General features: G+C 40.8%; 1 protein-coding gene across 1 annotated transcript in view; it reads left to right on the top strand.

Moving 5' to 3' along the window:
• The window catches only part of bean1 (brain expressed, associated with NEDD4, 1), a 50,488-nt gene that overhangs the window by 13,754 nt on the left and 11,634 nt on the right, over positions 1-25,100 (top strand). The window contains exons 3-4 of the mRNA XM_078273581.1: positions 21,193-21,396; positions 21,957-22,098. Coding sequence (XP_078129707.1) covers positions 21,193-21,396; positions 21,957-22,098 — 346 coding nt within the window. The remainder of the gene's footprint in view (positions 1-21,192; positions 21,397-21,956; positions 22,099-25,100) is intronic.

The raw sequence follows: 25,100 nt of genomic DNA, 5'->3' as shown, positions 1-25,100 counted from the left end.
TTCTCAACATTAAAGGGCCGTCCACACCAAGAACAATAACTTTAGCCATAACCATAACTATAACTATAACGATGTGAGCATCCACACTGCTGAGCGATAACATTCTGCAAACAGCTACTTCAAGCTCGCACTGCACGCTCCATCTGATAATAATACATAATACACAACAGACGTTGCAATGTAAGATTACAGAAATGTCTTTAGTAATAACCTACATATTTGTGAATTTAGGTACATTTTATGAACCAAAAAAGTCTACTGGCGGTCCCTGGGGTGCCGACACCGCTGCCTTCTCCAGGCAACAGCAGGCACACAGAGCTCCAGAGACCCGGGGACCCGAGCAGATCTGTGCAGAGCACAACAAAAACACAGACAGTATGACAATAAGATCCAGGACACAAGATTCACACTCAGTGCTTCTGTGACATGAGTAATCTTTTCAAAGCACTAATGTTTAAAAATACACAGAGGTTAAGGATCGTAGCCCCACCGAGTGTTAAAGTCACGTCACGCCACTAACCACCTGGGTGAAACAGATATCTCCGCCGCGTCTCTCTCCACCGCGTCATGTTGTAAATTCAGATGGATTTTGATTGGCTGTCCGTTTTTCTATCATTCATCAAATCGCTCTGAAAGTGATCCCAACGATATCGTTCCCACTGTCGTCGTCGTTATAGTTGTGGCGTGGACTCTGCCATCCACTTGAGTTAGAACGATCTTTAAAACTATATATTTATAGTTCTCCTTATAGTTGTCGTTCTTGGTGTGGACGGACCTTTAGGCTGTCCCAAGCCATGTCCCAACCTCACTCGGAACAGGTGTGCCAACCACCGCAGATTAAGGGACTGCAGCTGGAGCACAGGTGACTCCTCCAATTCCATAGTGATTAAAAAATTTAAAATAAAAGTGATTATATGATCACTTTGATGAATTATGTCAAGCTAGTTTGAAATTTGTGGAAACTGATTTTCATTCTAAACAGAAGCAAATACAAGTGATTGCCTGGAGGTAAATCAAGACAAAACGTGCATGCTTTCAAAAGTGGTCTGTATGATGTAAGGTATATAGAAACTAAGTTAAAGCATGGATAAAGTTTGGTATGATCTTTTTGAATAATCAGTCATTTGATGGATGGCAAATTAATGGATGGAAGTGGAAGAATAAACAGATACTTTACATATTTAATCAGCTCTAAAATGGGATTAAGTTGGAAACAAATGGATGGACAGATAAGAATAGAGGACAGATGGATGCATTTTTACAAATCAAAGGGAAGACTGAATATACAAAGGAGAAACGATAACATGTGCAATCCATAAATGTGTGTGTGTTTGTGTCCCGAGGGAAAAAGGCAGAGGGGTGTGTGCTGTTTTAACATGATTAAATATCAATTCTTCCTTCCCTATCCACCTCTCTCATCATCTCCTCTGCCTCTCCACCTTTTTGTTCACCCGTCGATTTCCCCCCACACAGCACTTCTGAGAGAGAGGGAGGGTGAAAGAAAGAAAGAGAGAGAGAGAGAGAGAGAGAGAGAGGGATGAGCAACAGGCCAAATGCCAATAAGGGACTCACACACAAAAAGACAAAGAAAGAGAGACTCAGACAACGTGAGGCGAAGAGGGAGAGAAAGACATCACAGTCGTATAATTCAAAACAGATGTCTGTCTGAAATGGGCTTTTGTGATATGATGGTATGACTTTTATTCGTCTGACTGTTGCCGCTGAGCCACCGGCACTCACTGGATTGTGTAATCCTCCTTCAGCGACCAGACAGACCAGAACAGATAGAAACACTTTCAGACAGATTGTCTGCAGAAACAGACAGATTTTCAACATATCAGTCTGAGACCCTGTGTGTGGGGGATCCTGCACATTTTGTTTGTTTGTTACTAGACAAATTAACCAACCACAATTCACTGATTTGAAACAGACACCATACAAATTCAGTTTAGTTTATTTTGAACAACATACAAGACACAAAAGTATTTCACAATGAAAAAAGAAAAAGCAAGAATAAGTAAATAAATAAATACTCTTAAAAAAAAAAAATAGTCTTGTCGGAAAGAGAGTAGGAGAAAGCAAAATGCTTTTTGGGTCCTACCCTTTTTGAAATGTCCATAACCCTTATTAAAGTGTTTTCAATCTTTTTCAATCGTTTCTCAATATGCAACCATACGACCCCATAACAGAAAACATCGTCAAAATCCAAAAACATTTGCCAATTTAGCAATTGATCAATTGCATCATTTTCATTGATTAAATATCATATTTTGTATATGTAAAAGAAATAAAACATAGCAAAATGTTTTTATATCTTTCAGAATTGTTTCTGAAGCTGCTCTAAGATGATTTTTCGCCATGCCATGATGTCTTATGTGAAATTGTCGTGTAGGTTTGCTGAGGTTAAGCCATTTAGGCATGTGGCTGCCTGTCAAACTCTCAGTGGACACCTCTGCCTCTATGTCTTTCATCTTTGAAATGTCAAAACAATTTCACAGCTTTTAACTGTCTAGTCAGGCCAGACATGTGATAATGTCGTGAGAGAGATTATTGTGTAACAGGAAAGGAATAAGGCAATTGTCATAAGGGTTGTTTGTCACACGAGAAACATGACAAAACGGAGCAGACAGCATGCATACTAATGAACACGGTCGTTTTTTGATTGTGTGTTGATGCACTTTTCTTCCACAATGAAACGCCCAAAGAAAATAGAGAAGCCATACACAAAGCAGGGGAAAATGTGTGTGTTGGTGAAACAGCTCCAAAAAACACAAAAGTACTAAATCTCAGAAAAAAAAGATTTTGCGTTTCTTTATGAATGAATATTAAGTCACATTTGGACTGGCAACTGATGTCACACATATTGTATCATTTCCTCTTAGCATGAAATAGTAAAACAGTACACTGTGATTATTAGTATGTAGAACATACTGTGTAGAATTAGTATGTAGTGTGGATTTGGGACACAGCTGAAGTCATTTCACCTTGTCTACTAACTAAGGCCTTTGTATATATGCTGGTGTTTATCCCAGCATGCATTTAGGAGCAGCTCTGCCTTTTCAAGTAGCGCAGAAACGGTTTAAAACAGACGCATTGTCTGTGATGCTACTCAAGTCTGGAGTTGCTGCTTTCTGCCTTCTTGTCTTGTTGTTTTGGCCGAGAAAACAAAAAGTAACAAGGTGAACCGCAGGGGAGACGAAAGGACAAGCAAGTCCAACCACTTCAGCTGAATGTGACAGACTGAGACAGCTGTCAATCAGGATTAAACATGTCCCCCACAGAAAAGACAGACAGGAGGTGGCAGTGTGAACAGTTTCCACATTTACTCAAAATTCACTTTTTCCAGCTGTCACTGTTTTCTTGCAGACAGGTGCAGGGAAACCGCCCTTTGTCTCACAGTTTCCGAAACATTTAAAACCATAAAAATTTAATTTGCTACTTCAAATATATATACAGAAAATATATCTATTCTGATTTATTAGCCCAGCGGTTCTCTGTGAGGTGAGACAAAGGAGAGGAGCAGGGGACAGGTGTTGTGTTGTGACTTGTTACGAGGTGAGATGGCAACAGGAAATTGGTCACATTGTCCCCAAATACATCTGAGCCACACACTCTCTAGTGAAATAAGTAATCCCAGCTTATTTCCTGAATATCAGCAGATGGCCTCAGTGGAAATGGTCAAGTGTGTACATGTATGTTTACAAACAGCTTACTGTACAGTGTGTGTGTGTGTGTGTGTGTGTGTGTGTGTGTGTGTGTGTGTGTGTGTGTGTGTGTGTGTACAGTTCGTGTGTGTGTGTGTGTGTGTGTGTGTGTGGGGGGGGTCTGCACAGTTGAAGTCTTGATTAACCAATCATAGCCGGATTTACAGTACTCCCAGACCATTTGTGGTTGAATCTATGAGGCTCATTCCGATCATCATCATACCAATCACCATTGATGTTTCATGGGCATTGACCAATCATAGCTTGATCTGCAGAGTTTATTGATCAATCACAGCTGGATTTACAAAGATTGCTGACCATTCACGGAAGGATATACTGCAGTCATTGCCAGGATTTATTTTCAGTGTGGTTTGCCACTGAGTTACTGTGATCTATAGTTGCAATTTTTAGGCATAATTTATTAATACAGGTTTTTCTGCAACTCGGTGCATTGACACAATCAGACCATAGGACACCCATTAAACTATCCAGGCCTTCAATGCACCTGCTCATTAAAACATTCTTCTCTATATTTAATATAGAGGTAGCTCTGTGACATGTTTCGAGTAGCTGAGCACAAACACTGGAAGTAGGGGGAAATTGCTAGCCTATATTTCTATCTGAGGTAAAGCTTAGATCTGGCCCAAAAAATCAAGCCCGACCCTACCCGAGCCTGTGCACGTTGCGTCCGGGCCCGGCCCGGCCCGACACATTAACTGGAATTATGAGCCCGAGCCCAATTTAAACCTGACAATTTTTTAATACGTGGGCCGTTATAACTGACGTTCTCAACTACAATTCTGAGTTGTTTGAACTACAGAAATCTGTTTAGAATTATCTTAATAAATACAGGTAATGCAACAAGGACGAAGCATGTAAACTGCGCTGTTTGTTTATTCAGAATGGAATGGATCGCAAATGGATCAAATGAAGAAACGTAAAAACAAACTCGACCCTAGCTCCCTCAGCCGAATAGTGTGGGTAACAGATCAAGGCAGCAACATACTCAAAGCCCTGGAACCATGTAGGAGACTTTCTTGTCTCGATCACCTAATTAATACTGTCCTTCGGCACGGTCTGCATGCTGACGCACTGGCCGTGAACAGTGCTGCAGATGGGGGAGACACGATGTAGCGCTCGATGGTGATTTTTGCCTCAACGGCGCCTTCCAGGTAGCTAACCCTAACCTTAACCCTAAACATAACCATTGCCGCGCTGCCTGGGAGGAGACGTTGGGGGCAAGAAACACCAAAGACCCGATGTAGCACAGTTTACCTCACACTCAAGTCATTGCAGGACATACACCCAAAGCTACGGGAGAAGCTGGAGAGGCATCGCTTGCTCCCCACCGAATAAGGCTAATAAAGTAATGATTAAAAAAACACAAATGCTTGATCAAGGGCCCGGCCCGGCCCGAGGATAGCAGCGGAAAATATTGGCCCGGTTCGATTCGGGCTCGGGCTCGGGCAGAGAATCTAAACTCTAATCTGAGGTGTCTTCTAACAACTCCAGAGCTGCCTCATTTGTAACCTGGGCTGAGTATATAACATGTACGAAAACAAAATGAGACATTTTGCTTTAACAAAGTGTTACCATACTGTATTTATGCGCTGAGGCCACTCTTATCTCAACAATGAATACAAAGAGATTTATTTTGATTCAGCCTGTTCTCATGAACCATTCCTTCAAAACACTACGAGAAGTTAAGCACTGTAATTCGTAAGCATTCCACATTTTGTTGCTGTATACATTGACGGCCGCTGTATTAGAACGTGGCTGGCCGCCCTGGGAGGAGGTCGGGGTGGATGAGTGGGAGTTAACATACAGGACTTTTAAGCCAGAGAGCGGAGTTGGTCAATAACAAAAGTTCATCTCAATACTTTGTTACATACCCTTTGTTGGCAATGACAGAGGTCAAACGTTTTCTGTAAGTCTTCACAAGGTTTTCACACACAGTTGCTGGTATTTTGGCCCATTCCTCCATGCAGATCTCCTCTAGAGCAGTGATGTTTTGGGGTTGTCGCTGGGCAACACAGACTTTCAACTCCCTCCAAAGATTTTCTATGGGGTTGAGATCTGGAGACTGGCTAGGCCACTCCAGGACCTTGAAAGGCTTCTTACGAAGCCACTCCTTTGTTGCCCGGGCGGTGTGTTTGGGATCATTGTCATGCTGAAAGACCCAGCCACGTTTCATCTTTCTCATCCCTTGCTGATAGAAGGAGGTTTTCACTCAAAATCTCACAATACATGGCCCCATTCATTCTTTCCTTTACACGGATCAGTCGTCCTGGTCCCTTTGCAGAAAAACAGCCCCAAAGCATGATGTTTCCACCCCCATGCTTCACAGTAGGTATGGTGTTCTTTGGATGCAACTCAGCATTCTTTCCCCTCCAAACACGACGAGTTGAGTTTTTACCAAAAAGTTCTATTTTGGTTTCATCTGACCATATGACATTCTCCCAATCCTCTTCTGGATCATCCAAATGCTCTTTAGCAAACTCCAGACGGGCCTGGACATGTACTGGCTTAAGCAGGGGGACACGTCTGGCACTGCAGGATTTGAGTCCCTGGCGGCGTAGTGTGTTACTGATGGTAGCCTTTGTTACTTTGGTCCCAGCTCTCTGCAGGTCATTCACTAGGTCCCCCCGTGTGGTTCTGAGATTTTTGCTCACCGTTCTTGTGATCATTTTGACCCCTCGGGGTGAGATCTTGCGTGGAGCCCCGGATCGAGGGAGATTATTAGTGGTCTTGTATGTCTTCCATTTTCTTATAATTTCTCCCACAGTTGATTTCTTCACACCAAGCTGCTTACCTATTGCAGATTCAGTCTTCCCAGCCTGGTGCAGGTCTACAATTTTGTTTCTGGTGTCCTTTGACAGCTCTTTGGTCTTGGCCATAGTGGAGTTTGGAATGTGACTGTTTGAGGTTGTGGACAGGTGTCTTTTATACTGATAACAAGTTCAAACAGGTGCCATTAATACAGGTAACGAGTGGAGGACAGCGGAGCCTCTTAAAGAAGAAGTTACAGGTCTGTGAGAGCCAGAAATCTTGTTTGTTTGTAGGTGACCAAATACTTATTTTCCAGAGGCATTTGCAAATAAATTCATTAAAAATCCTACAATGTGATTTTTTTTCCTCATTTTGTCTCTCATAGTTGAAGTGTACCTATGATGAAAATTACATGCCTCTCTCATCTTTTTAAGTGGGAGAACTTGCACAGTTGGTGGCTGACTAAATACTTTTTTACCCCACTGTATTACAATACAATAACAAAGTAACTAGCACATCTAAGAGGCTATTAATAAAAAAAAGATATATATACATATAAATTCCAGGCATAAATATATACATACATACAAAGGTTGTTTGTGGGGAGTTTTCATATGCTGAACAGATTGTAAAGCCCCTTGAGGCAAATTTGTGATCTGTGATACTGGGCTGTTTCCCACATACAGCAGAATCCCATTACTCAAATTTGAGACTGAAGCCTCATTCCTCTTCAATTCATGAGCATTGACGTCATCAGAATTAGAGAGTCAGCGGTTGTTTATGGAGATAAACAATCCGAATAAGCAACCACAACAATAACAACAAGGGAGGGTGGGAGCTGAACGAGTGAGGAAAGGGGTGGATGATTAAATGAGAGGAAGGCAGGAATGTGGGCCAGCAGGGTGTGATAATCTGTCTCTCTGCCATCTATCCCACATGGGAGAGAGAGAGAGATTGAGGGGATGTATGATGTATTCTGACCCATATTCATACACACAGTGATGTTTTGTGACCCACATACTAACTCATCTAAACACACATCCCAATTTAATAATATGTGTGGGTGAGTTAGTGTGTGTGTGTGTGTGTGTCACATTAGGAATGTATGCACCTTTGTACCTAGAATACCACTGCAATATTGACTGCTACATACATGCAATCCACATTGCAGTGGTATTCTTTTCTAGTCTTAACGGCCACTCCAATGCCATTCAAACACATTTATGGTGGCCTCAGCATGGCCTCGGACACCATAAATGTGTTTCTGATTGGTAGACGACCGCTCTACCCCCTGAGCCACAGTCGCCCAATGATGTCCTAAATACCACCCTATCTCTTTTCACCTTTTCTTTGCACAGTGTGACACAAGTACAGTGTAATTTTCAAATGTCGGTGAGATGTGTTTAATATCTGGATCGAATCCAATGCCTTAACCACTCGGGACATCACAGCTAGCTGATAATGTTGATCACTACATTGTGGATGGAGGCCAGTATACTTTGAGGTTTTGCTGTCTGAGGATCCTGGCAGCTTAGTGGAGGACATTGAATATCGTATTGTGAGAACTGTTTATTTACACCTACAAGTGTGCAGTTCAAATCTGGGGCAACAACTTTAAGTATTCTATTATGAATATCAGTAAATACCTGCTATTTGTAACTCTCTAGGCTATATAGCCTACAGCCATGGATGGACTATGAGAAAATGGTCCCCTAGACACAGACATGTAAAATTCCCCTTACCCCTCCTACATAGGCAGCCAGATTTTGTGGTCTTTTTTGTCTCTTTATAGTCATTCGGCATCTCTTTGTCTCTCAATTTGGTCACATGGCATCTCTCGTCATTTTGTCTGTTTTTGTGGTAGCTTTTCGTCTCTTTGTGCACATTTTGCATATTGCGGTTCTTTCTTGTTGTGTGATTGACTTGCCAACAAGAAATGTTAAGTCACATCATACTGGGGCCCTGGGCTTGTACTGGGAAGACCTGCGTAGAAATTAATTCATGATGCTAATAAGCCAACAACCGATCACCAGGGGGGTACCAAGGGGGGCACTCAGATTTCAGGGGGGTCCTCTGCCCCTGGATAAAATACATTATATATTGTCAGTACAGTATAACCTACTCCCTCTAGAAATAAAATAGAGCAGTTCCTGAATATCCAACAGCAGAATACTTGGTGACTATGATCATGAATGTAATCTTTAAAACCGAAAGAGAAAAGAAAAAATGTACAGTGAGCTCCATTTGTAGTTGTTGTATGTAAGATGTCGTGCTTTGCTCACATTTACACATTTTGTATGTAATTACTGTCTGTCAACACATTAAATATAACCTATGATTTAAATATACTGTATGCAACTTTTATGCCGGGAGTCAGCAAAGTGTGTGGCTCGTCTCGCCCTCTCCATTGTCACTCGGTTCATACCACTGCACCTGTCACTCATCTTGATGAGTTGTCAACCTTGAAAGAGCATCAAGCCTGAGGTTGAGGGAACCAGCATGTGCAAAGCTTCCACAGGCCTCGCAGAAACAACCAATTACAAGGTCTTCTAAATATGTCTTATGGTTTACCTTGCTAAAGGCCCCCGATTTTATTTTATGCTTTGCAATATTATTGTTGCTCTGACTCCACTGTGATGTTGCTGGCCACATACACTATATAGCCACAACCAGCCCTGCAGGCCAGTCCACAGTAAATGATAGACTACACACAGGGGGGGGTGACTTAGTCCATTCACTTCAAATGAATACTGTCTTCTTGCACTGCTATTTAATTACGCCCTAAAATCAATCACATATTAAGTAGATGTTAAAGGCAGGAATTACAGAGCAGCCTATAGAGCCATTTTCATACATGGAATAGCTGGCTTAATCTATCTATTAAAGTAATGGCTTATTGTCATTCAGGCATGTAAATGCATGTACAGTTTGATATGTATTCAAACATGACAGGACAAATATGGAGAGAGATACAATGCTTGCACAATATTAAGCACCTACAGGAGAGGTTAAAATGGGACTCGTTTAATTCCTACTTGCTCACATGCTGTGACAAATCATCGAACTTGCAAAGTGACCTGACTGAACCACCATTGTCACTGACTGAATCTGTAGCCTTTAGACAGTGGAGCTCTACTCACTGGTGACAGAGGGCACTGTTGTCAGCTCAGCTATACGCAAAGGCTACGGGGCTGAGAGCTGATGTCTCTAGCTGAAGAACACCGGACAAAACAAACGAACAAAGGACCGAAAGACTTCTTGTTTCCCCCACTGCAAACCTTTGTGTATACACCTTTTAAATATCAACTAAGGAGGAGCGGGGCTGGCCCAGCAAGGACGCCGACAGAACGGAGCCAATTACGCAACGGAGCGGTCCCAGAGGCAGTTGTCGTCTCCCGTAGCTAAACTATGCAGAGTCGGAGGTGAGTCAGTGACACCACACAAACCCCTCCAGAAGTAGGAAAGCGTTGCACTCACCCAGGTTGGGTAAAGAAAAAAGGAGGCAGAGGGTTTTTCCCTCCACCGGATGTCATTCTTTTGGCCCGATGTCCATTACCTTCTGCTTTTTTTGTGTTGGAATTTTAAACTCCGGTGGATTCATGAGGACCATGGTTAACTGCTCCTCAGATCTCTGCAGGGTAAATCCAGACATCTAGCTAGACTATCTGTCCAATCTGTGTTTTCTGTTGCACGACTAAAACAACTTTTAAACGTACACACGTAAACAAGTTCCTTCCCGAGGCTATTTTTGCAGCGGCACCGTGGCTCTGTCTGGCGCTTAGCACCGCCCAAGACGATTATGATTGGTTTAAAGAAATGGCAATAAATCTGAGCACGTTTTTCTCCCATCCCGCAATGCTGTGTGGACTAGGCAGACTACCGGCTAGGCTAACCTTTAGTAGCAGTGGTCTTGGTGGTTTTAACGAGCCCGGTTAGTTTAGCGCATTTGTAACAGTAGGTGAGCCCAAAGAGTCGTTCATGACTCAGTTCACTAGCGGCGGGGGAACGACACAAACGGGGTTACGTAAAAGAACCGGTCTTCTCATGACGAGTAGAGGTGTACTCCAGGACCCGGAGACATTACTGTTGGGTGTGGTTAAACAATGATTTTCAGCCTGGCTTACTCCTAAAAGCGGAGGAGAATATTTAACATTGGTGTGAGGGTTTTTACTGTGTGTTTAGGTCCTTGTCTTTTTCTCCTCCTAGTTTCCCTGCTCCAGTGGTAATGCGACATGAAGGTTTAATGGGCAATATCCTCCCTCCTCCAAACATGAAAGCCCTCCTGGCATCGGTTCAATACAACAACAGGAAGGATCAGAGAGAGTAAAGGAAGGGGAACAGCAAGACATCAGTGAAAGACAGAGGAAGAGAGAGACGGGAGGATGTGCGTGTGACAGAGAGTCATGTCCTCTTTCAGCCCCCTGTTGTCCTTTGACCAGGCTGTAGGAAGGTTGTTGCTTTTCTAGCACAAGTGAGGAGATAGCATCTGTCACTTTATGTCACAGCCACAACTACATCTGCTGCAAATATAGATGCCTTGGATCTTTCACTTGAAAACCTTCTAAAATCCAAGCCTTGGTGTAAAACATTTTAGCTAATGTTATAATTAGTACAACTTTGCAAAATGGTGGTATTTAGGAAAACTCTATTTTTCAAACCATGAGTGTGCAGTAGTGCTTTCCTCCGTATCCCTGCATATTCAATAGAAACAGTCATGGTTTTACAAGAGACTTTCTGAAAGGGATATTTTTAGTGTTAGAACAGCTCATGTGTCAAAAAAGGAGGGACAACATTGTTTCTGCAGGCAGTGGAATATCTCTGGCATCCTGAGGGGTTCAGATACTGGAGGATGCTGCTGCTGAACACACACACTTTAAAAAACACATATTGAGGAGTTTATTCTCATCAACACACTCATAACCGGAAGAACATTCATGGATTGAATTGTTTGTTCTTATTGAGCCATCTTTTGATCATTATAGACAACTTAAACATTTAGCAGATGGTATTACTCAGAGCAACTTACAAAATAGTAAAGGACCAGACCCAAAAAAGACATAAACATTTATTTTTAAAAGTTTAGAAAAAAACTGAAGAAACAAACGTCCTGGAGGCTCACATCATCTCTTACAACCACCAATTATTAATCTAAACTACCACTTATTATTTTAGTTGTAATGTCTAAGTATGATATTGTAATGGGACAATAAAAAAAAAAACAGCTGAGAGGTTAATTAGTGCCTGTGTTGGCTGATGCAAATCCAGCTTAGGCCGAGTTCAGTTGCAGTCTGAGGTTTTTTTTTCTCCAGAAAACCAACAGTGTCCTTATACAGTGCTGCAGTAGTGCACACATTAAATCATCTCAAGTCTACCAAACAATGAAGAACATTTGGCGCATGTAAAGACATTCACTGCCAACTTTCCATACTTGAATGCAGAGATAAATCCGCTCCTCACAGCAGTTTTTTGATTCATGGCCTTCTGTCCAGCTTATTGCGATTAGCAAACAAACAATGTGTGGTATACAAAAGTTCTTGGCCTCATGACAGACAAAACAAACCAGCCAACCAGTCCTACAGGCCAACCAGCCACTGAGCCTGGGCCTTGAATCAAACATATTCATACAAAATCACTCTCAAGAAACTTCAGACATACACCATGCAGTAAGAAATCCCTCTATCATCATTATTTCATATTTTGTGCGAGTAGACAGTCCTGAGGACAACGAAATGTACAGAAATCGAATGGTAAGATGTTGAGAGGACACCAACTGTCAGGTGCCAAGAAGAGAGAAACAAATAAAAAGATGCTGATCTTATGTGTTATGGTAAAGAAAGGTAATGATTCAGCTCCTTTAAATGTATTGTGGCACCTTTGCATAGCCTGGTTTCAGAGCAATAATTAAACATATTATCACATATTTAAATCATACTGAGAGGTTAATATAAAAGTGATGCACCAGTAAGAATCTAATGTGTGCCCATAGCATAGTCAAATGTCTCTTTTATAAAAACCCCATTTTCAAAGTCACCACATATCTTTTAAGAAGAATAGTTTTGTTGCAGTAACATTGCTCAGGGCCCTCAGAGTCCACCACAAGATAAAGAGTCTAGAAATGAAATATTGAACTATTGGGTGCAAGACATCTTGTCTTTAAAAAACACATCAGTTTTCCTTTTTTTCAGGAATGAATGCATTGTAACATTTTGAGACATGACTGCATGCTGTGGCGGAGATGTTTTCAATATCACATTGGCTGATTGGCTTAGAAATCCAGCTGTGTGGTCAGACATTTGCAATGATGTTAATGCATCCTAATGAGCATCCCTGGCCTGCATTGATACGGATTGTTATGCGCAACCGGCTTGATTAGCCTTTAGTGTCAAATCTGATGAATGTTTTCCATCAGCTAATTAGTGTTTTAGAATTGGATTTGGTCCACTTTAAACATCTTTCTTTAACAAACAGAGAAATTAAATGAGCTACTTCTTATCTTTTTGTATAAATATTTGTTTTGCACCATTTTACACTGTTTGCATACAGTGTTTTTATAGCATGATTGTGGGTGAAGGTTACAGTTTGTACTTTCTGTAAAATCAGGATCCACAGTGTGTTACTGTACATTACAGTTGGGTAATAAATAAACAAAAAGCTAAATATCAAAGGTGACCTTAATGTTGGCAATAATTACAAAATAATATACAAATTACTTACTCACTGCTTAATGGACAATAGGTCCATGAGGCAGTCCCCAAAAGACAATTAGTTGTAGTTTGAAGGTATGGTTTAGACATTTTATCCTAATAAAGATCAAATTAAAACAGCCTAATATGTAAATATAAACCAAAGCTGGCATGAATTGCAATGTAAATGTGTTGTACAATGAAGCCAATGTTTTTGGTTCTACAGTCAATATTCTAATTTAGTTTGCATTTTTTTACACATAATAGCAACATAACAGTTTATTGTTTTCATTTCTACTATGCAGATCATTCTTAATGACTAGGCCGGTGTACAAACAGAGCCTGAAGAGTGTCCTGACCCTGAAGAAGAAGCTGAAGTCTCAGGAGGGATGCGTGTGTGTGTGTGTGTGTGTGTGTGTGTGTGTGTGTGTGTGTGTGTGTGTGTGTGTGTGTGTGTGTGTGTGTGTGTGTGTTTGCGTGCGTGTGTGTGTGAGGCTTGCAGTCCAGCTGTCAACTATCAAAAGAGGAAAGTCTGTAGTGGTTTGTTGGGTTGCTCTGAATGGTCCGTGACTACTGAAGCACAGCACAAAGGAATGCAGAGATGGAAGGATGAAGGGTTAAAAGGAAAAATTTAAAACTGGTAGAGGGGGGAAGACGGATAGAGGACGGGGATGGACAGATAGTTGATAGTTGGGTGGGTTAATGACAATAGTTTTTCAAGACGTTCCTGCCTGTTTCTATGTTGGCGCATTGTCACTGTGCTGCATGCAAATGTAAGCGCCATTGTGTTTTTCATGGATCAATCATGGCTCATCACCATGCGGTCATAATTCGCCAAAAAATAAAACCCAGGGTACACTTTCATTGTTCTTCTTATCAAAATTACCCCAAGTATGTACAGTGATTTTTATACAATACTGAAGTTAAAAGAAATTGATGCATTTAAAAACATAAACTGATAGAATTGTACATAATTGGTGATAAACAGACTAAAATTTAGAAAACAGTGTTATGGTCCTTAAAGACTCGTTATTCAGGGTTTCTACAGGTTTGACCAAGTCAAATCTAAGACCTTTTTAAGACCATTATGAATGAAATTTAGGACCTGTATCACGACATCAAAAACAAAGTAAGATGTCAGAGTCTGGAAACATTATCTGAAACAGTTCCCCGATTTCCTCATTGGCATTATAGGACTGGTGTCTAGATTGGCTGCAATATACAGTACAGTACATTGCATGTTGGTCTCATTTGTAGTCGTAATACAGCAAATTATATTTGTACTATAGTGACAGAAAGAACTACAACACCAAAGAATAAAAAAGAAATAACATTCTAAAGCTCTGCGGGAACATTTCAATGAGCATTAGAGGTAGCGTTACATGGACGTAGGAAAATTAAGACCTGTATAAAATTATTTTAGACCTAGAACACAAATTTTAAGAGTTTTTAAGGCTTAAAATTTTGATTTTGAAATTATGGTTGACTTTTTGTTAGACTTTTTAAGACCCCGTGGAAACCCTGTTAGTTCATTTTTATCCCTCGCTAAAAATTAACGTTGATGCCGCTGTTGCTTAAGTTGACTTTGTTGTCGTCCCTTATTGAGCGTCCTGCCCGGAAGAACTTTTTCTGCCTCGATGTCCGTGGTTGTACAAGTCAGCCAGTGCTATGGTATGTTTCATATCGAAGAGAAGGTGGTTGTAACTCAGAATGACAAGCTGTCAGACTGAATCTGAGTGGTTGCTTGATGCTTCTGTATAATGTATGCAGCTAATGTCCAAAGTGTAGCAGCGTACGCAGCAGCAGTCAATATCACAGGCTCTTAACCTTTATAGCTTATGACACCCAAAAATAAATGACTGCTAGTGACTCTCCAATCTGAATGGACACACACACACATACACACACACCCACACAAACACACACACACACACACCCACACACACACACCCACACACACACACTTCCCCCGTTCGTCTGTCTCTATTGATTTATTATTGCTGGACGACTACCAGATGCAACTTTTAATGACAAAACATACCATAAAGAGTAATTCCTTAACAAGATACACTACATATTTATATTTACATTGTATTTACATCCCTTTACTCCTGATGACCCTCAGAAATCATTCTTTAAGCTTCATATTGACTTCAAGCTGAAGAGAAATCCACCTAACCATTAGACTCTAATCTATGTGTCGAGCTCCAGGAGCCATTTAGTGAGACAATGCGATTACATTTCTTGTTGGACAAATGTTTCTTAAATGTCCTTTGCATGCTTCTACTGCAGTCTACTTCAGTTACTTTGAGTTGACACAACAGGAGTTCTGACACAGAGGTTCTGGCAAAAAACGCAGTGCTGTCTGGTAAAACAGTTGATTCTTGCTAAACGTTTACTGTGACGCACTGCACTGGTGTCAACATTGGGATTATGAACTGGCTTTTTGTGGCACACTTGAGTATACAGTGTAGGAGTTGGGTGCGTGTTGAACTTTAAGCATTAGTGACAAGCTGTCAAAGTGAGTTACCGCTCTTGCTGTTTCATTATATATGAACATATACCATATACTCCCCTACAAACAGCTGTAGCCAAATGGTGTATAGGTCACTGTGTGTTTCTCATACAGAAGACCTGCAAGCACACGCCCTGAGTTGAAGTACTTTTGAGCAAAGACACTGAATCACTAACAAGTAGAAGCCAATGTAGAAAGGCCTCGGGATGCAGTATCACGATTACCTGCTAAATGCTGGCTTCAAAAAATGTCTTTGTTGAAGTAAATTCACAACTTCCTTTTAGAAATAGTTCATTTCCAGTAGCTTCTCAATGTGTGATTTTGGGTAACGATCTTGCATCTCAGCAAATACACTCACCAAGATGGTGGCAAGCAATAAACCAAAAAATCCATTGAGGATCATGAATGTAATGCCACAGGCCGTACTGCATGTCAATGATTTCCATCGCCCCTCCAGCTTTATACTCTAGGTGCCGTTCTGTCAATCACCTTGTTTACCTTCGTTACATAATTACTACGTTGACGACGTGCTACACTATAGTCCACAAAAGATTTATGTTGGATGTCTTAAGATTTATAGGTTTCTTGTTAAAATGCTTCTCGCTGTTTATTTACACTGATTTATTTCATGAGGCATGTAGGGTTGATACGCTCAGAGACTCATACTACCCACAGTCACCAGCACACACACACACACACACACACACACACACACACACACACACACAGGCCTCCAGCTAGTCTTTAGGGCTGGGCTACGATGGGATTAAACAGTACTTGTCCTTTGTGTGATTCTTGTATGGAAGGAGAGCAGCCATGAACTCTCAACATAAGAGAGAGAGAGACACAGAGAAAGAAAGAAGAGAGAACAGGATGAAGAGACAAATCTTTCAACCTAAAGTATTCATTTAAAGAAAATGTGTCTGCGATAAACAGACAAATTAATTGGATTTAAGGTTTATACAAGACCTACAAGTCCTGTAGAAAGAAATGAAACCTCTTTTCATCCCATCCTCTCTCAGCTGTGTGTGTGTCTGTCAGATAAGGGGCATTACCAGGGCGTGTTCAGGGTGTTGTTGGAAACTGCTGGCACCGGGACACATGTGCACGACTCAGCACTTTATCATCGCCATGGTAACCTGACAGGTTCACACAGGGAGGGGTCCTTTAATGTTACCAACTCAGCTGTCTGCTGTGTAGATGTTAACGCCGTTACTGTATGTGTGTGTTTGTTTGTGTGTGAGATGTGTGTGCCGGACATCTGTTGCACCAGCGCCTGCTGAGTTGTACACATGTATAAGCACACACACACACACACACACACACACACACACACACACACACACACACACTCACACAAAATGTCTCTCCTCTTTCTCTGCTTTCTCTCTGCAGCTGGGTCCTGTTCCCTCAGGGTTTTGAAATATAACACTATCACCATTTCTCTCCCTCTCTCTATATCTATCTCCAAATCATTGTGTGGCCGACTCCTCTCTCTACCATCACTCCACTCTTTGTATCTCTCCTCCTCTGTCTTAAATCACACTGAAGTGGAGGGAACAAAAGATATTTGCTGGCCAGTTTTGTCCGGTGGCCTTACAGGACAGTGAGTTCATACAGCCACACTAACAAGAAGTGAGTAGCCGTGGCAGTAAGAAAGTAGAAAGTAGCAGTAAGGTTAAATCATGCTTGCATTGTGACTGGCGGCTATCTCCTTATAGCAGTTTGCGGTTTCCAAAATACTTTATTTAAAAACGACAAATGTGAGCCTCACGGTGGCGCTAGAAGAAAAGTCAGAGGTCCCTCAAAGTCAATGGAATTCATCCTCTGGGGAACATGAATGACTGTACAACATTTCGGGATCCATCTGATAGTCTCGACCGATGTGGTGGACTGACTGACATCGCCATCCCTAGAACCGCTAGCATGATGAGCAAAGCTACCAAGATTATTATGAGTCTGTCTGTTGCGTGTGTATGTGTGTGTGTGTGTGTGTGTGTGTGTGTGTGTGTGTGTGTGTGTGTGTGTGTGTGTGTGTGTGTGTGTCTTAGTGTTACAAAGGGAGCGAGGTTTATATGAATTTGAATGAATTATAGATTTCCTTCTGATTTCTCTCTGGAGAGGACCGGAAAAAAATGTGTGGAGTTTATCAGGAAGACATGAGAAGCAAAATGAAGACAAATCATGTTAGGAGAGTGAGAAAGAGAGCGAGTTTGGGTCGAGAGAACATTTTCCTCTTCTCGGGAATCTGTGTGAAAGCATATTACTGTAAACAACAGAATTACAGACGCAGACGTTCACGGGGGGAAAGAGACGAGAAATGAGCAATAAAGAAGCACTAAAAGACTGAAATGAAAATGATATTGGGTATGATTTGATTGTTTCCTGCTTTATATTCAGAGCAGTGATAGACAAAAAGAGAGACAGCAAAAAACATGTCTTCCAACTTAAAGGACACAGTCTCCCTTCGGGTCAGTCAGCGGCAAAAATGACAGGTTTTGGCGCACTGTTGCTGCACCCCCCGTAGTTACGTTGGTGTATTTAAAAACATGCTGGAATTTAGAGACACAATTTCTTGATTTGTTTTAGCATTCCATTTCATTGTGTAAATGCTAACCATCTTTTTAAACGTGCTGATTAGCTATCTTTTCAATATTTATTCTTAGCAACTATTTTTATTCATTTCATCTCTTATTATGTTTTGCACTACGCGGCTCAGGTAGATGCTTCACTATCTTGTTGTTTTATTCAATGACAATAAAGACATTTGCATTCTCCAAGGAAATTATGGCCAAACTGGATCTATAGTGTCTTAGTTATTAAGACAGATAAATACATACATTAATTAGTTCAACTGTGTTACATAAAGTACATTAATGAAAAACAAAGGCAGATTTTGCATATTGTACCTCCATATATTTTTTGTTTTGCTGTAATGCAGCACCAAGAACCCTGTCTGTTCATAGTAAAAACTATGAACTTGTTGTGACTGCAAATTCATTGAGACAATACTTGAATGCAGTGGATGCATTGCACATTTCAGGAAAACAACATGATACATACATGCAGTAAATGAAGGAATGCTGTAGCTTCTCTGCACTTTGAGGATATAAGTGTACAACTCTGTTCACACTGCAGGCGTCCGTGAAGCCCGCAGTGTGAATGTTTTAAACCAAAATAAGTCCTCCAAATTAAATGTAAAAATATGTCTTTGCTCCATGCCCTCTAGAACAAGTGCTGATCTAACTACGATTGACACGGCAAGTAAATCATGGCAACAAAAGGACTCAAATGCAGACAAACACACACAAGGCAAGGCACCAGAAAAGAAGAAGCATAATTGACAATTTGGCAGGAAGAGAAAGTGGGTGGGTTATACTGCAGGGGGGGGGAATGAGGGGAAAGTGGAAACAGGTGAGCAGGTGAATGAGAGGCATCTGGCAGATGAATGGAGAACATGGAGGCGGCTGGAGAAGTGAGAATATGGCTGAAGGGTGTGACAAACACGACTGAGGAAGACTGTGTGACAACTAATTCACTTTTTGCCACGTTAATGATGCACCTTCTGATTTGTGCTCTTCATAGTTATGAGTAAACATCAGGTTTGTGTCACAAGCAATAGGCCTATATACAGTAGAGGGCATTAAGAACAGCATGAGAAAACAACTCAGCTGTGATGTGAATGAAGACAGACGGGTCCAGAGTGATTGGCAGTGAGACGGATAAAGAAGTAGACAGACACACAGGGAGAGGGTGGGAAGGCAGAGCAAACAGACAGATGAGACATTAAACAGAAATGGAGAGGAACAGGATCGTTCTGTAATCTAATGCTGACGATGAAGAGTGTGTGTGTGTGTGTGTGTGTGTGTGTGTGTGTGTGTGTGTGTGTGTGTGTGTGTGTGTGTGTGTGTGTGTGTGTGTGTGTGTGTTGACTCTAGCTCTAATTATCTGTCACACACTGAAATGGAATAAGTCCTTAGGGAAAGAGAGCAAGGAAGACATGCAAAGAGGAGAAGAAGCAGAGAGAAGATGGAGGGGGTACGGATTGTGCAGGGCAATACAGCAGTTATGTAACGCGACCCCCATTAATACGTTTGATTTGTATTGATTTATCTATGGATAAGTCACTTCATGTCCTCCATAAATGTCAGGGCATTAATTGATTATTTTTTGCAAAATATATTTGTGTTGATTAACGTGTGTAAATTAACTACAGAACAGACTGTTAAGATTTATCTTGTATATTTCTTATTTTTTTTATGTTTATTTCAGGGGTGTCAAACTCATTTTAGTTCATGGGCCACATACCCTTAATTTGATCTCAAGTGGGCCAGACCAGTAAACCACTCCAAAGAGATCAGAAACTTTATCTGCCACAGAGTTTCTTGTCAGCTTCATGTTGGCAAACGCAAGTTGCTTCTGCTACAACAGCATTCTAAGGCCATTGTAGGAAAAAAATATAATGTTACAGACCCGGGAGAGAGGGGTAATATTCTGCGTAAAAACTCAGAATTTCGAAGATTAAAGTCAAGTAAATTTACAGAAAAATAACGATATAAAATATTCCAGATTAAAGTGGTGGATTTGGAATTGGAATTAATTACTTCTTTGCAATTTTCACACTTTTTCGCACGTCATCCAGTGGGCCTGATTGGACCCGGGCCGGTTTTGGCCCATGGACCGTATGTTTAACACCCCTGGTTTATTGAGTTAATTTCCATCATTCAGTTAATGGTAACTACATGTATATATTATATTCCTTATTTTGGATGGGGAACTACATAACATGGTGCACCGGGCCTGTTATGGTATTCATGATTGAGATTGGCGGCGTGATGCGATGCAAGACAGTGAAGTGATGTATCATGTTTGTTGTCAGGCTTCAGTTGTGCTACTGTTAAAGCAGACATTAAAGTGAACCAAGTTACACAGAGGAAGCTGTTCAAAAATTAGCTTTAATTAATCAACTATCAAGTTGTATAGTTAACTTAAAGCTAAGTGTAACCAGCATTACAGCAGCTCAAAAAAAGATATTTCCATCAGGATTTGGTGGTGGACTGAAACAGAGTTTAACCCTCTGAGGACAAAAGACGCACCGGCGTGGCCAAACGATGTTTTACAGAACTCCAACTCAAAAAGCGATATTACAAAATTAAATCTCAGACATTTATCCACTATTTTAATCATATATTCACGCTACTTTATGAACCTAAAGACTTTGGTACACTCATTTCAAGAACCAAACCCAAATTACCTCTTTACACATTGCTCTGGGACAGATTTGGCTGTCAATATACGGAAAGCTGAATTTGTTCTGAACATTTTGATGTGAAACACATGGGGATCCGTTTTATGAAAATACCTTAAAAAGGTACATTTAAGAAGATATGTGAAAATGCCTTTAGACCTTTGACTTATAACATCAACGTTCACACACACAGAAACAAACAAACACACACTCATGCCTAACCTACTAACTAACCTCGTCTAACCGTGACCTCCTCCATCTCTCTCCCAGCAGTGAGCTCCAACCAGAGCCATGGGGAGTACCCAGACTGCCGGAGTGAGAGGGAGTCGGGAGGGGAGGCGTCTCTCCTGGTGTCTCCGCTGGTGGTGGCGGGGATTGTTATAGGTCTGGTCCTCTTCCTCTCCTGCATCACCATTATTGTCGGCAGCCTGCGCAAAGACAGTCGACTCCGAAACCCACACCTCCGAGCTAGCTACGGTCAGTCTGCATCTGAACTTTTGACTTTCTGACTAACTGACCGTGATGGAGCATTGAGCATAGACCGTAGGTGATATAGTAACACACTTAATGAAGTCCATAAATGAACCACAAATTGAGTCATCAGAAACTGAAGTCATTTGCAGAAGGATCTGTTAAGTTAAGACATTTCAGGCCCAATTATTTAGGATCTTTCTTATGTGGGGCCTTCAAATAACTGATATAATACCCCTACACATTTGTCTTGGTCATGTTAGTCTGAAATTCCCTACACACCAACACATTTTCATCCACATAATTTGCTTCCAAAATCTTCCGTAGATTTTCAATTATTATATATTTTAAGACAGTAAGTGAATATTAAACTATAGATGCTGCCAGAAAAAAAAAAAAACTAATGACCTAATACATTTATTGTCTGTTGAATTGTCTTCAATATACATACATGAAATGTGTAAAATTTCATCCATCATATCAGTCATTGCACTGCTACTGGATGTCACTAAATGATTAATTCTCCATTTAAATGTGGCTTCAGCATAATGTCTCTGTCTCTGCAGGTCTGGATGGTTTTTCCTATGGAGGTTCAGTAGGAGAACTGAGATCTACCTGCTTAGAAGACTTTCCTCCTGGTTTAGACTTTGATTCATACAGAGAGACTCTGTCACAGGTCAACAACCTGTACCCCGACTCACCGCCACGGTAAGTACTATAATATATATATATATATATATATATATATATATATATATATATATATATATATATATATATATATATATATATAACATAATAATGGTTGTATTCATGTATTCAGACACAAAATCCTGTTTGACATCTGTTCGCTTTCTTGCTGAGACTTAAATGAGCCAGCCGTTCTTACTACTAACTTGTCACATACCGAATGCTTGAGCCGTGGCCCTCAGCGTCAGATACCGAAGCACAGGGCCCCCTTAATATCCTGTGTCGCTGTCGCCGATGCTACGCACCTGTAACCCAGTCAAGGAAAGGGTTAACAGAAACGTGGTGTTGGCCAATCGGAGGTGGTTGTGCCAGACTCCCGCCTCTGGCTGAGTCTCTATCTGATCTGTCAGAGGGAGAGCAGGAGTGCGGTTGTGAAGTTTAACGTTGGTAGTCCCCAGAGAAGAAGTTGGTCATTTCATGGCGCAGATTAGAACCTGAATTGAAACGTAAGCAACTAAAATTGCTGAATGTTAGAACATTGTGTCAAATTAGTCGTTATTACTGTGACTTAACTGTGAATTAAGTGTCAGGTTTAGTTCCATCATAATGTTAATAGTGTCAAAAAAAGGGGGCTGAGCCCCCCTAAAGGTCTAAACCTAGAATTGCCCCTGTGCTTAACACAGCACAGGACTTTCACCCAGGAGATTGGGTTTCTGTCCCGTGTGTGTCACTTAAACGTGGGCTACATCTTTTAACCTCACAATCTACTCCTAACCCTAAGTGGTTTTACCCTGCATGTTATACAAACAATACTAAGAGGTCTTGACTAAGCATGTTTAAAAAATTAAGCCAAATGCATACACAGAGTGTCAAAAAGTGACGCCAAGAGGTCCTGTTTGGAGTGAGAATGTGTTGGAATGAGAGTCTTAGGGCTAAGCTAAGTTGCTGGCTGCTGGCATAGCTTCATATTTAGCGTACAGACATGAGAAAAAAAGTGGCATCTAGTTTCAGTTTAGTTTATTTTGAACATGTTAAAAATAAAATAAAAAAATAATAAAATTATTGTAAATGATTCAAATAAGGAATTATAATGTTCAAAGAGGAGTAGGAAGAAGTAAAAGAAAAAAACCTTTTTCTATTTATATACTTTAGTTAAATACAAAACAATTTGATGCTTCGCTTATTTATGTATGTATACACATACATGTACAGTATGTCTAACTACCTACACGCACATATACACACATAGTCACACATGCACACATACATATACACATTATTTCTTTTCCATCTATCTACTTCTTCTCCTTCTTTCTACATCCAACCGAATAATAACCCATCCAAACTAGACATAGTAAATAAGCCCAGGAACCACACAGTCAGTACCCGATACAAGCACCTCGAATCCATTTAATATATTCATTTTAAATAGACTCTTGAAAATGCTCATTGTTGTACGTGATTATATCTCTTCACTGCAGCTGTTCTAGATCCAGTTCCACTTGTCGTTTCCTTGCACGTATATATATTTTTACTTCATGTGAGCTAAAATATTCAGAAAAGGAATTCAAATCAAAAGAACATATCAAGCCTGGGCTGTTCTCAACCACTGCTAGCTACAGTGTGTTTAAACAAGCAAGTAGACCACTCCTCCTTTTGCCAATTAGCCTATGTCAAATGTCAAATCTGAAACCTAACTGACCATTCAGCCCGTGTCCCCCACTGTTCTCTGTCCACTTGGCTTGACCCTTCCTCGGTGGTAATTCATTTATTAGGGAGCACTGCTACCTTTGGTGCCCTTTGTGAGGCTGCAGAAATGAGCGTTTGTGCGCGCACGTGTGTGTGTGTGTGTGTGTGTGTGTGTGTGTGTGTGTGTGTGTGTGTGTGTGTGTGTGTGTGTGTGTGTGTGTGTGTGTGTGTGTGTGTGTGTGTGTGTGTGTGTGTGTGTGTGTGTCTGTGTTTGTGTGTGAGAGAGAGAATGAGAGAAAGATAGAGCTTGCTAAAGGCCAATGTCATGGTGTTTTTGATCTAAATGTCAGCTGGTCTAATTGGCAACTTTAATAATTCACATACATCCCTCCCCTGTGGTGTGTGTGCGTGTGTGTGTGTGTGTGTGTGTGTGTGTGTGTGTGTGTGTGTGTTTCATCTTCTCCTTGCTCTGCCTTAGAAACATTCACTTACTTAACCCAAATTAATCGATCTGAGGTTGGATAGCATCTTATCTTTTCTATTTGTTCATTAAAAAAGAGAGTTCATTACCAACTTAGACAATTGCATCTGACTTTCCAATGTCCCGGTCACCAGCTGCAACATTTCAAATATAACCAACTTTTTAGCATCAATGTGAATAAAATAAAGTAAATTCCGGATTGAGGAAAAATTTTCTAATACTGATATGCTCAATTTTCTTCATCATAGAAACGCAGGAATCTGCTGGTTAATTTACCAAAACAATAGGTTTATATTAACAGTTTTGAAACCATGTTTTTCCATCAAGGTATAGCAGATGACTCTAAATGCCATGATACTCCCATAGCATTTAGCATGATAGCCTTAGTTATTACTGCTTCGGAGAAGAAGCTATCAAACATGCAGATTTAGTGTTTCATCAGCACAAAAGGTAACAGAACATTGTGCATTAAGTGATGAATTCCTCTGACATTGAGCCACAATCTGGAAGTGACTCAATTACAGTTAATTGTTTAATCAGGTTTCTACAAAGCGTGATCTTTAGATTTAACTAACAGTTAGCGGTAGCCTGATGTATCTGCCAGAACAAATGAAATATGAGCTTGTAGAACACTGGTTCCCAGGCTGTTAGTGGTGCATTCTCAGCATTTTAAGTTCAAATGTTGTTTCTCAATGTTCGCCTAAACTCAAGTTTCCGTCCAAATGTAGTAAACATTTGGACTGAATTTCCTAAAAATCGGTAAAAGAAAATGCTAATTTGTGTGTGTTTTCATCAACTACCGTCATAGAGATAAACAGTTGGTGCTAATTCCCCAATCAGTCGCCGTTAA

This window comes from Sander vitreus, chromosome 17 (assembly GCF_031162955.1).
Source record: "Sander vitreus isolate 19-12246 chromosome 17, sanVit1, whole genome shotgun sequence".
In the NCBI taxonomy this organism is placed as follows: Eukaryota; Metazoa; Chordata; class Actinopteri; order Perciformes; family Percidae; genus Sander; species Sander vitreus.
The sequence above is the reverse complement of the archived record's forward strand: the minus strand, read 5'-3'. Positions and strand labels throughout refer to the sequence as shown.